Source organism: Eucalyptus grandis, chromosome 4 (genome assembly GCF_016545825.1).
Source record: "Eucalyptus grandis isolate ANBG69807.140 chromosome 4, ASM1654582v1, whole genome shotgun sequence".
NCBI lineage: Eukaryota > Viridiplantae > Streptophyta > Magnoliopsida > Myrtales > Myrtaceae > Eucalyptus > Eucalyptus grandis.
Genome location: NC_052615.1, coordinates 18,604,024 through 18,617,553, shown reverse-complemented (window position 1 = coordinate 18,617,553; position 13,530 = coordinate 18,604,024). Strand labels below are relative to the sequence as shown.

Here is a 13,530-nt window from a genome sequence, read left to right as displayed (position 1 = left end):
AAAGAGAGTAAGAAAAACTAGAAAATTCATACAACTACTCAAAACGACATCTTTTAAGCAAATTTATCTACTTTAGATCGTTGGTGTGCTTTGTAAGATGATTGACAATGACTAGATTGTCATGTTAATAATTTTATATCAAATTTATGTACAAAATGGGAAAAAGCTTTTATAAAGTGTACTTGAATCTTATTTACTTTATAAGCTCAACTTTGAATCATATTTTTGAGGAAAATTTTCAATTAAAGATTTTAAGTGGGGTCATTTTCTTGAAAGAGAGTCTAAAATGGATTATATTTTTAAAAAGGGTTTAAAGTGGTTATGACGGTATCAACTAAGGGCCTAGGTTCATCGGAGGGCATTTCCGGCGATTTAAACAAGGGTAATTTAATCAAAATTTGCGATTGGATAAAAATTTGAAAAAAATCCCCAAATGATTTTCTATTTTTCACATTTTCTTCCTTCCTCTCCCCGGTTGCTCTCGCCTGATCCTTGGTCACCCCACTCCCGGACTTCCCACTCGCCTGATCCTCGGCCATGCCGCTTGGGTCTTTGCCGCTCGCCTAATCCTCATTACTCCTCGCCCACTCCTCATGGGCTTCAGTCCGCCGTTCACCGTTCACCATCGGCTCTTCTTTGCTCGATTCATCGTCCACAATCTTTAAGTCGTCCACGAGCTTCAAGTCCGTTGTCTCGTCTACAAGCTTCACTCACTTTCAATCGAGGTCAATGTCATTCATATCGGCTCAGTCCCTTAAAGGGAAAAGCTATTTTAGCTTGTTGAAACAACACGTCGCCTATGGACATGTCGCGGAACATCACACCAATGGCACTGAGGCTCTCTTCCCATACCAGAATGTCTGTTCCGATCACAGTCAAAAAGCCAGCTCCTCTCGCCGGAATTATCTTGTTGCAATGTTGTTTTCTCTGGTGGAGTAATTTTCCAGCTTTGGAAGAATGCTGGTGGATCAGCAATCTGGGCTTTGCCGTGATTGTAGTTGGGGAATCATTAGGAAGTTGGCAATTAGAACTGATGGCGAGGCGTTCACCCATTTGATCAAAATTCATCATGAGGATCATCACAAGCTTATAGCTAATGGAATCTATTGGTTCATCCGTCATCCTGGATATTGAGCATTCTTCATTTGGTCGATCGGGACTCAGATAATACCATGCAATCCCGTATTGATGTTTGCGTTCGCAACACAAGTTTGGCACTTCTTTGCAGCACGGTCACCTTATGAAGAGCTTTTGCTGAGACAATTCTTCGAGCAAGATTATGAGGAATATGAGCCAACTGTCCTTTGGGGGTTCCATTTGTGAAGTGAGTTCCGCATCTTAAGGTCTCAGGAAAGAGTGCAGCATCCTAGATTCATTTCATATTGTCTGTTGGAGGCCTCAATGCAGCTACTTGGATTGGATTTAACAATGTTAATGCATCTATTTGTTAGATGAAACTCTGTGAGCCCTCCGTCTACAAATTGGACTATTTAAGTTGTATAGCACAATTTTACAAATTGAGAAACCATCTTCGCTCAGCATGTTTCTTTTGAAAATTTTTGTGCAGATTTAACTTTCTGCATGAAGGCTTGTCATTCTTGTCCCTAGTTCTCTCCTTTGTTATTTTTGTGCTGCATTCACAACATACTTTATATTGATTTATCAGGATGGCAAGCTGATGGAATGGTTGAGTGGTACATGTTCTAATTTCCCAAATAAAATCTTTTGTTGCTGTTCAGTGATGTCTGTTAACTCTATGATATTTGCGTGGTTGTTATTTTTTGTTTTCTCTTGGTTTTCTTGCTTATTCGGAGCAAGTAAAACTATGTGGCAAGTTTATCATATTTGATCTGCTAATCACTAAATGAAGTTCCATAATTTGCTTTAGTGGCGTTATTCCAAGTTTCAAGCGATTTTCGTCACTTCTTTGAAAGCTCAATGGGATGCCAATCTACACTCATTGGTCGGTACACTATGCTGTATATTAATGACATAGCTCCGGATGAACAACTAACCAGTAGACAAGTGCTGGCAACTTTGTAAATTTTACTCTGAGCTGTTTGATCATTTCCTGTCCTGAACCAGCAAATACTCCATTGTTCACTCAATTCAAATCAATTTTGCCTCAAGAAAGGGCGAGATCTAAAATCTGGTTTCTGTATGAGGTAAGGTGATCAGTCTATAAGGAAGTTTATCTTATGAATCTTTTAGTCTCAATGTGAGAGATCTGTCTTTGATTGAGAAAGCAGACAAAGTATGCACATGAGAGCTGACCGAAAAGAACGAAAAAGAAAATCTCTTTTAAAGTAGCTTTCAAAGCGAGCTTGGTTGTTGGAGTGCAGAGCCTAGTGTTTTGGCTTTCTGTTTTTCGTAATTTTAAGTAAATGCACAAATTTCCCTCTAGTTCCAATTCGCTATCGATGCCATCACTGAGATTGTTATATTTTTCCAAGCGTTGTTTCAGAAAATGAAATCAAGTTTGAGATGAATGCCCTGTTAACAGTCTCTTGATGTCCTTAGCAAATTGAATGCTGGCTTCGGAACTGCATATTTCTGATTGATCTGGAGCTTGAATGATGACTGGATTGAGTAATTGATTGAAAACTCCTTTTTTCTAATGATGATCTGAATTCCATTTTCACTGATCATTTTCTTTTCATCATTCCTTTGCAATGTAGAAACACTGGAACCGGATGTCAAGATTGTGAGCCTGCAATAATTTCTCCTGGTAGACCTGATATACTACTGCCAATTCCTGAGAATGGAAAGCCCAAAGGCTTGTGGTTTACTTTGAAAGAAGGCAGCCGTTATAGGCTAAAGTTCACCTTCCAGGTCAGCGACAACATCGTGTCGGGTCTCAAATACAGCAACACAGTATGGAAAACTGGTGTTAAAGGTAGCGCCACGCCCCTCTTTTCTCAACCTTGTACTTTCATGGTTTGTAAATTAAGCTCTGTTTTCTTCTCACCTTGCATTGTCTAATTTTGCAGTGGACAGCTCAAAGGAGATCATCGGAACTTTCAGTCCACAGCAGGAACCCTACACGCATGAAATGCCTGAAGAGACGACACCATCTGGCATATCTGCTAGAGGATCGTATTCAGCCAGAAGTAAGGTTAGCTCAGTTACTTCTACTTTTCCCTCGATATAATGCATCAGCAATGGTAAATGAGTTATGTTAAAAAGATGATGGAGAGTCTTAGATTATCGTTGCTAAATTCTTAAGTGATGGAGCATCTTAGACTTCTTTAAAATCTGAAATTTCCGAGACTATAATTCACTTGTGTGGATGACAGCTTGTCAGTTTACCACGTGCAATTCCAAATTTCAATAGTCAACTTGTGCAGCTCCTTCCTGTATCTTGATTGCTAAGTTGCCTTGCATGCATTTTCATAGATCATGATCGATAGATTATTGTGAGGCATTTCTTCTAATTCAAACTTCATGTCTGGGAAAAGGGAATTTAAATGTATATAGGTAAATGGAGCTTGAAGAATTGTGCAACAAGTAGTCAACTTGGTTTGTTTACATATCTAGTCATCAAAAGGAGGCATGACATTGGCCTTCAACATTTAAAACCTGCGTTTTCTGAATCACTGGTTGACAACAGCCTTGCATTCCGGACAACCACAAGAATAGAAGGCTACTACGGAGCTGGGATCTACATCCATCTATCTTTGATTAATGGAGGTTCTTTCTAGTGTTTGTTTGTTAGTTTTTTCTTTCTTGTCTTGTTCTTTTGGTAGTTCTTTCTTTCCTTGGGATCCCATGGCACCCTTACACTCTCTTTGACGACTGTCTTCCTGAGTGTTTGTCTCCTGTTTGGTGCCGGTTATCCTTCCTTGTATTATTTTGGCAAAATGAATACAATTCGTACTTTTACCAAAAAAAAAAAAAAAACAGCCTTGCATTCGTATTTGTCGCCAAGATCGATCTGTTGGAAAGAAAAATTAGTTGGTTATTAGCTCCAACATTGATGATTTGTTCGGGTTTATATCTTTCAACAACTTGATTGCTAGATAGAAAAGTTCGCTGTAATTATCTTCTCACCAATGATTTCCGTGTGTTATTGTTTTTACCAATTTCCCTTCTGCTTTTGTTTTTGATCTCTAGTTTGCCGATGATGACAACAACTGTTACCTTGAGATCAACTACACTTTGACATCCGAAAAACTGGAGTTCAACTTCATGAAGCGCTCTCCCAACTCTGTCAAACATGGCCCTGGTCTCACTTGTTTCGCTGGTTGATGTATCTGATGTATTACCATGGCTGGGTAACTTATCTTTAGTTTTTTACAGGATGGTCATCTAGACAATTGAGACAAGATATTTGTTCGAAATTTTATTGGCATGAAGAAAATAGGTTTAAAGAAAGAAGCTGCTGTTCCTTATGAGTAATTTGGAAGTGATGCATCTGAGCATTTTCTGTCTCTCTCTCAATGAGCACTGTGATCATAAGAACTAGTTGTCAAGAGCAATGTATGTTTTTGTCATCTATATCTTGTGGTATCTTTTATCAGATTCTGTGCGCAAGGAAGTGGGTAAAGGCCTACTTGCTACTTGTATTTGCTCAAATTTGTTGGTGATGCTGCTTTTGTCTCCCTTTCTCCCACCCCCTTTATTTTAGTTGCCGTTTAATTATTTGTGCTGGTCTGTGTTTGTTAGTTTGGATCCTGTTTGCTGCATTCTGGGATTCTGAAATAGCTTTTAACTCTTGGAAAGGAGATGGTTTGTGATGAGGAGAGAAGACCTGTATGTGATGAGGAGAGGAGACCTGTATGAATCGTATGATGAAACGATCCAGGATGGATGGGAATGAGTATCTAAATATCTGTGTTTGTTTGTGACACAGATGAGTATATGAGAATCCAAGAAATGAATGTTAAATGTCAAATATGTTTCTGAGGTGAAGTATGGGGGAGCGACGAAATGACGGTACACCCTGAAAATAATAATCTTTCTAGAAGAAATAAAAAGAGGGAATGGCCAATGGCCATGCCTGCCTTTACAGTAATGACAATTCCATTCTTTTGGTCTGCTAATACATAGGCCTTGGCAAGTTTTAGAGGTAAAGAGTCAAATCATGTCATCATATTTATACAACTGCAATGTGCAAGGGCTGTGTCGGTTGATTCTGTCCTTGAATCTTGTCTGTCTATAAAAACAGCCCAAGATCTGCGAGCGCTCAGTTCAGAATCAGAGTGGATTATTCTTCCGTCGCACAGAAAAACCTTACAACCTTTACCCAACCTTAGTCTTTCATGCCTGATCTCAAATTGCACAGAAAACCTTACAAACTTAGTCTTTCATGTCTGACCTAAGATTTCAGTAATAGCAACACCATTTTTTTTTTCTGAAAACTATCAAGGGAAAGAAGATTGTTCGTTTGACCATTCTTCTGTGTATCCTTGGCTATATTACATATATTACAAAAGCAGCCGCACATAACATGCTTCAGGTTTCGTTGACTCGACATAAAAATTTGCTGGTTCATCTCACGCGGCAATAAAATGAATAAAGTACCGACCATTTTTTATTCCTTCACTAAAAAAGAGAGAGGTCCATTTTAGCATTACTAAGGTGAGAAACAATAAATAAAAAGAAGCAGGCAAGCAGCTTTCTGACTCTTTGCTTATTGAAGATACAACTGACCTTTTCTTGTCAATATTCTGACCATCAAACTCGCGCAAAACTCTAGCGAAGAGATCCAAAGACAGTGTAGCTGAAAATCAAGGAACAGGGAGAGACAGAGAGACAGAGAGACAGAGGAGCATGGAAGGAGAGATTTACAACTTCTTCAAGGTATGCATCACAGCATTGATATCTCTGTGCTATTGCTACTCAGTGGGCAGGATCATCCCAAAAGGCACTAGAAGGCTCTTACCGATTCTTCCCGTCGCGGCTCTCTTTCTTTATCTTCCTCTCAATCTATCAGCTGTGAATCTTATAGGCCAAACTAGCTTCATCATTTCATGACTTGGCAACTCCAAGCTCTTCCTCTTTGCCTTTGGCAAAGGGCCTTTATCTTCAGATCCTCCAATCTCTCTTCCACGCTTCTTGGCCATTGCTTGCTTACCCATCAAGATCCAACAGACGCCCCTTAAGAAATCACCGCAGAGGACACAGAACACCAAAGATCACACACGCTTACCTCAAAATGGCCATCATAAAGAAAACCCACTTCCTCGAAATCCTGAAAACATTAGACCCAAAACTATCTTGCTGCTGAACTACCCCACAAAAAGCTTTGCTTTTTGTGATGCTATTACGTGTATACGACTATGGCGACCTTTTCCATCCAACCCTGATCTTGTTAATCTACTGCTGCCACCTATACCTTGCCCTTGATCTGATCTTATCATCCATACAAGCCACAGCTCGAGCAGCCTTTGGGATGGAGCTGGAGCCGCAGTTCGGTGAGCCGTACCTCTCGTCTTCACTTCAAGACTTCTGGGGAAGCGGTGGAACCTCATGGTCACCAACATCCTGCGATTGACCATATATGAACCACTCCACTATGCCGCGTCGGCGGCAATCGGGCGCAAGTGGGCGGCGCTGCCAGCAGTGATGGCCTCCTTCCTGGTTTCTGGGCTCATGCACGAGCTGATGTTTTTCTACATGGGGCGCGTGAAGCCTACTTGGGAGGTGATGTGGTTTTTCGTGCTCCATGGAGCATGTTTGGTGATCGAGGTGGTGGTGAAAAGGAAGTGTGGCGCGAAGTGGCGGTTGCAGAGGGTTTTGACGGGTCTGATGACGGTCACATTCGTGATGGTGACCGCATCTTGGCTGTTTTTTCCACAGCTCCTGAGGGATGGTGTCGTCAAGAAGGCGTTGGAAGAGTATGCAGCTGCAGGCGAGTTTCTTAAGGATGTCGGTCGAGCTGTGATGTCTTGGAATTTGTAGAATGTCTTGATGTGAAATTTCATGATTCTGATTAATCAGGGAGTTGGGTATGTTATCAAGTAGACATTCTGTGCCTAAATTTGATGGAAGAAAAGGGTAGATAAAATTTGAAATGAGGCCTCTCTCGTTCCTTAATGCGAATTTCGGCATCAATTTTGTTTTCTGCTGTCATTCCCATCTCTGTTTCAGGCAAAACAAGATGATCTTTATCATTCTCTTCTTCTTTTCTTCATTCTCCACCAGCGGTTGAGGACCCAGTGGTCGTAAAATGCAGAAACTAAGGTACTACGCAAATTGTAACGGCTCCGTGGACACAGCAGCACCTACAGTCAAACTCCAGTAGCTTCAAAATGTCTAATGGAGGTTCCCCAAAGATCTTAAGATTATCCTATTGCAAGCGGCCCTTCTTTGCCATGAAATCAGCACAGGGATTTGCCTCTTGAAATCTGCGCTCCGTCTGGTATTGGGTAAAGCTCCTGAAGTTAGCCCTTCATTCCAAAAGGAGCGGTTACGGATTCTAATTTTACAAGTTGTTTTATTAAGAAACCTGTCACGAAGGATTTCTTGCATCAAGTTCATTGTGAATATATGACATTGCAGAGCAAGTCTCAGACCCTCTCTGAGAGCGCACAATTCCGCAATCGGGGTCGCCATGGTTCCCCAAAACCCGTAAAAGCCGGAAACCCAAGAGCTGAGGAGATCACGCAAGATGCCCCCCACCTCACGCTAGACCGGGGTTCTGAACAACCGATCCGTCCGTGCTCAAAAGTTGAGTTCACTTTTTTCTATGGCCTTCTGAATCATTTCATTTAGATTCCATAAGATACCAAATCTCTCTTTCCAGTTCACTATATTAGAATAAGTTATTAGATGGAGATAGACTATATGTGTATATAAGCCTCATATAAACTACGTAGAAAGGCAACACCAGATCATATTTTAGTACATCAAATGTTTGCTATGTATAAGTGATATAGAGACGGGAGTAAGCAAACTGGGATAGAATGAGGTGATCGTTGCTATCCATCAAGAAAAAAGGTGAGAAGAAAAAACAAAGAAAGAAAGGAGAAGGTTCAACTCACCTTATAATGCTCGCAAGACTGGATGGAGACATCGAATTGTAGCCTCAGCTAATTTCCAGCAGTCGAAGATATCTATGTTGCTATCATTTGGAAATTCTGTTCGTGATAAATCGATCTATGTTTTTACTTATCCGCAGCGATGAATGCTTATCTGATTCAAAAACTCTAGCTTGTCAAGGTCCTCAACAACCTGCAGCCCATTGCAATCACGAATGTATGAACACTTGAGCTCCTTTAAGTTTGAAAAACCACGAACACTTTCCGCCTAATTATAATCCGAGATGTCCGACCCTTCCCCTTTTCCAATGTACCCAGTACTTGAATTTGAGTATCTTCGGGCAACCCCTAAGTAAAAACTTTTAAGCTTATTTAGTACTCACGACAGAAAAATTAGAGTCCCTCCACAAATAATCGACTCATTTGCACACTCCACCCGTGTAAGCTGACCATTCCCAAGGACTCACACTATATGCTAGAAAATGCTTCCAATGAGTCATACAGCTCAGCAAGTTGGATCTCAACTAGCTCTAAGCAATATTCTACTCGGACCGGTTTTGGGCTTCCTCATTTTTGATAGTACGAATATCTCAAGGGACTGACAGCTTTTTAGAACCAACTCTGTTAAATTTTGAAGTTGAAGGCTGTTGAGTATTCTTCTTGCACTTGAGACCGTGGGAGCTCTAAACTTCACATATTTTTTAATTTGGATAAGAGTGACACAGTTGAATTGAAGTTGTCAAGGCTTAAATTTAACAGAGTTGGACGAAGTTGCACAAGTTTTCGCAGGTCCAACCTTGACAAATGAAGATCTTTAACTAAGGAAGCCTACTCAGTAGGAGAAGGCACATTGAAAAGATTCAAGCTCAGCTCATTCAGTCTGGATAAACTCCCAATCCACCCTACTAACCGGTGAATTTTGCTTCCTTCTCTCCAATTAGAACCATTAGATAGGTTGAACTGAACCAAGCTAGTCAAATTTGAGAGAACTAAGACTACTTGCAACGTTATAGACAACACTAGTAGATTGTTTAAACTTGCGACAAGTGTCAGCAGTTCGTGAATCTTATTGCATACTATTAACTCAGGCGTTTGCAAGTAATGAAGCATACTGTCTGTCGCTGGAACTTCACTGATGCAAGGGCACGACAACCGTTCATGGTAGCTGCCCATAAACCCTAAACCCCTTCTTCGTTGATTCTGTCTGGAAAAAAGAAAATCGTAAATCCTAGTATCATGTGGCTTCTGCGAGAATATTGTCTTCGTCTTCTCCTTGGCTCGCTTTCATCCGTGGCTCGCTCGACGTCTCCTCGCTGGACACTGATAAAGTGAGTCGACGTCGCTTCCTTTGCTCGCTTTCCTCTTGACTTGGTCTTTAGGCTCTAAGGATTGCTGAAGATGCCGCACTTTCCCTCTTTGCACTTCTTGCACGATGGATCTGAAGTTTTACTTCCTTGGGGTTTTTTCCGTAGTCAATAATGGGAAGATTTATCTCTATTTTAAATTTCCGCTGAATGGTCTTGAGGGGTATCATTTCGGTAATGAAAGGCTGTTCGTAGATGGGTAACGTCTGATTTGGTCTTCTGGGTTTCTGGTCATTCTCTGAATCGAGGCTAACAAGGGTTTTCAAATGGATGATCCGGGGGAAAGAGATGGTCGACTAGCTTTACTATGTAAGAGGCTTGGGAATCTGAAAACTGAAGTGGATGCCCCGCCTAGAGAAAGAGTCATTTCAGAGGAAACTTTAGATGAATGCAAGTGAACGGTGTTTGGAAAGCTGTACTCGGGAGGAAATATCAATTACCAAGCTTTTCTTTCAACTATGACGCGAGTCTGGAAGGTGGATTCTCTGAATTTTGCACAACGTGAATCTGATGTCTTATCCTTTACCTTTGAATCTGAAAGGGACAAGAACAGAGTATTAGCAAACAGCCCCTGGTCCTTCTCGAGCAATTTACTAGTCCTTAGACCATGGGAGCCAAACAAACCTGCACACTGTTACAATTTTACAAGTTATGAATTCTGGCTGCAAATTCATGGCCTCCCAATGGAATGGTGCAGTGAAGCGATAGTGCATCTGATTGCCCGACAAATGGGAGATGTAAAGGAAGTAAAAGTGGAGACAAAAGGGGTGGCCTGCCAGAAAGTGGGGAGAGCCAGAATTGAAATAGACCTGGAGAAACCTTTAAAACCAGGCATATTATTTAATCTGGGCGAGGAGAAAGTTGGTTGGATTTCAAGTATGAAAGGCTACCTAGATTCTGCTATTCCTGTGGTAGAATTGGACATTTCACTACTAATTGTGAAGAAATACCATATCATGCAGACAGAATTGAAGATAGACAGAACAATAAGTTCGGCAATTGGCTAAAATCAGAGGTGAAAGTGCACAGCCCTTTTTGGGAACTATTTTATAATGAACAAGTGGCTGAAGAAAAGGGGGAACTACAAGAGAGTAGTGATATATCCTCTCAGGATACCCAAATTGTCATATTTACCGGAGAGACACAAGAAGGAACTTATGTAGATCAAACACAACCACAAAACAGGGCACCAATGGATATTAATTTACCTGAATACCAAAGGGAGCAGAAACGGGAGAAAGGAAAGGGCATCATCAACATCAATGAACCTGAACAGCAAAACCAGCAAGCTGTTATTTCATCTTCCTGGCATAAAAAAACAGGTGTAAAAAAGGAAAGCAGGATTGTGAAAACCTCACCAGCCAAGAAGTTGAAGAGGTATACTCCTTATTACCCTTCAATAGTTGATATAGCCGATCTGGATGAAACAAATTTACAAGAGACTCCCATCAGTTTTTCAAAAGAAACCAGGGGAAAGGCTTCGGTGGCTAGCCTAAACAAGCCACCGGTTCACAAATGAGAGTTATTTGCTTTGGAACTGTCGGGGTTGGGCACACCACCGACAGTTCAGAATTTAAGAGCCATGGTGGCTCAAGAACGGCCCAATCTTATCTTGTTAATGGAAACAAAAAACAAAGAAAAAGTGGTAGCTCCTCTTAAGAGAAAATTAAAGTTCCAAAAAAGTTTTGTGGAGGAACCGCAAGGCATTGCGGGGGGGATGGCGGTATTATGGGATGAGCAAGTGGAGGTGGAAGTGGAGTTCGGTTCTCAAGAACTCATAAACTTGATATGTTTTGATTATGAGAGTCGGACAAAACGCGCTTACTTGTGTGCATGCTCCAAACAGATATGGGGACAGACTTCAGCTATGGGAGAAATTAAGACAGATGACTTCTTCTAATACACTCCCATGGATGTGTATGGGAGATTTTAATGAGATACTTTATTATTGGGAGAAAAGGGGCAGCAGGACAGCTGAGAGTTATAGAATGCAGGCCTTCCAAGATTGCATCCATGATTGTTCTTTAATGGAAATTGATTGTAAAGGATGTGAGTTTACCTGGTCAAACAACAGAGAAGGTGCTGATAGGATTCAGGAGAAATTGGACAGGGTCTTCTGCTCAATGGATTGGCGGGTTAGGTTTCCGGAGGCTGAAGCTTTTGCTCTTCCGGCTGTGGGTTCCGATCACAGCCCCCTCCTTGTGGTTAGCACCCCTGAAAATGTAAAGAAAAGAAAAGACTTTAACTTCGAAACTTACTGGATTGAAGATAATGATTGCAGGGAAATAGTAAAACATGCATGGAACTCTTGCATTCAAAGAGGACTGAAAGAAAAACTATTTTCTACCAGCCAAGCATTGAAAGAATGGAGCAAACGGAAATTCCCCAATAATAACACTCGCATTACAGCTTTGAAGAAGGAGCTTCAATCCATCACAAACAGCCACCGGAATTATCAAGATACAATCAGAATTAAAAGGATAAAAGAAGAGCTGGAAAGTCTGTGGCGTAGGGAGGAAATGTTTTGGGGCTTGAAATCTAGAATTAATTGGCTTCGTTGGGGAGTCAAAAATACAAAGTACTTTCATGCAGCAACCATCCAACGGAGACAAAAAAATAGAATTCAGATGCTGAAAAATGAAGAAAATCAGTGGGTTAGAGGTAAACAGCAACTCCAGCACCTCACCACATCTTTTTTCAAGGCACTATACACCTCGGAAGGACCTCGCAACTATGACCCTGTCTTAAATCAATGCCCTTTGCTAATCGGAAATGAAATAAACGATTATCTAGTGGTGGAAGTAACTATGGAAGAAGTACGTGCTGCAGTTTTCCAATTAGGAGCTCAGAAAGCCCCTGGCCCAGATGGTTTAAACAGTCTGTTTTACCAGCATCATTGGGATATAATCAGTCCTGATATCTTAAAAGAAGTTCGAGGTTTCTTTATCTCAGGGATTTTGGATCCAGCCCTTAACAGCACACATATTACTCTAATACCAAAGGTTCCCTATCCAGAGAAGATAGATCAATACCGCCCTATCAGCTTATGCAACTTTGCCTACAAAATTATCTCAAAAATTCTAGCAAATAGGCTGAAGAGATGGCTGCCAACGCTGATTTCAACGAGCAAAGCGCTTTCGTGAGTGGAAGACAAATTCAAGACAATATTTATATTGTACAAGAAGTACTGCATCAATTGAGAAAGAGGAAAAGAAAGAAGCATTTTCAAGCGGTACTCAAACTTGATATGACAAAAGCCTATGATAGGATTGAGTGGGACTTTCTAGAAGGGTGCATGCTGAAAATGGGGTTCTGTGCTAAATGGGTTAATTTGATAATGCAGTGTGTTACCACAGCCACATTTAAAATCAAACTCAATGGGGAATCTCTTCCTGAGTTCGCTCCCTCCCGAGGCATTCGGCAAGGCGATCCTATCTCACCCTATCTATTTATATTGGTAGCAAACAGTTTATCAACTTTGATGGGAAAGGCGCTACAAGAAGGAAATATTAAGGGAATTAAACTGAATAGATTCTGCCCTACTTTAACTCATTTGTTATTTGCAGATGATTCAGTTTTCTTCTTAGATGGGTCTATCCAGGAATGCCAAAATGTTGCTGCTGTCATTAACCAATATTGTTATGCCTCAGGACAAGCTGTCAACTTAAATAAATCAGGGATATTTTTCAGCAAAGACTGTCCACCGTTGCTAAAGGAAAATATGAAGAGAGAACTACGAGTACCAGAACTAGAACGAACAGGAAAGTATCTGGGACTACCATCTGATTGGGGAGTATCAAAAAAGCAGATGTTTGGGTGGATACTGAATCGAATCAACATGAAACTGGAGGGATGGAAGGAGCAACTCATATCAAAAGCAGGTAAAGAAATTCTTTTGAAATCAGTAGTGCAGGCGGTACCACAATACGCCATGTTAGTTTTCAAAATCCCTGTGTCAATTTGCAAAGCGATAGAGAAAAAAATAGCAAATTTCTGGTGGAAAAGCAATGATGCTCAAGCTGGTCTACATTGGAAACGATGGGAAACCATGAAGATGAGAAAAGATAGAGGAGGAATGGGTTTCAGAGATCTGGTCACTGTAAATAAAGCCTTATTGGGGAAGCAAGCTTGGAGGATGGTTAAAGATCCGAATACACTATGGGCAAAATTAATGAAGGGGCTAT

General features: G+C 40.9%; 1 protein-coding gene and 1 long non-coding RNA gene across 3 annotated transcripts; both read left to right on the top strand.

The window, feature by feature from the left end:
• Nucleotides 1–451: 451 nt before the first annotated feature.
• LOC104441463 (rho GDP-dissociation inhibitor 1) lies at nucleotides 452–3,900 on the top strand. 2 transcript variants are annotated; one of them, XM_018872120.2, is made up of 4 exons: nucleotides 452–2,165; nucleotides 2,679–2,896; nucleotides 2,991–3,115; nucleotides 3,611–3,900. In XM_018872120.2, exons 1-4 carry the CDS (start codon nucleotides 2,161–2,163, stop codon nucleotides 3,683–3,685), a joined length of 423 nt encoding a protein of 140 aa, XP_018727665.1. In that variant the 5' UTR covers nucleotides 452–2,160; the 3' UTR covers nucleotides 3,686–3,900. The 2 variants fall into 2 exon arrangements, with proteins under 2 accessions (XP_018727665.1, XP_018727667.1); XM_018872122.2 differs by having other exon boundaries at nucleotides 453–2,165; nucleotides 3,459–3,900.
• A 1,660-nt stretch (nucleotides 3,901–5,560) lies between these two features.
• On the top strand, nucleotides 5,561–8,115 carry LOC120292758. The gene is made up of 2 exons (XR_005550360.1): nucleotides 5,561–7,370; nucleotides 7,504–8,115. It is a non-coding gene; the product is annotated as an uncharacterized LOC120292758 (long non-coding RNA).
• Nucleotides 8,116–13,530: the final 5,415 nt, after the last annotated feature.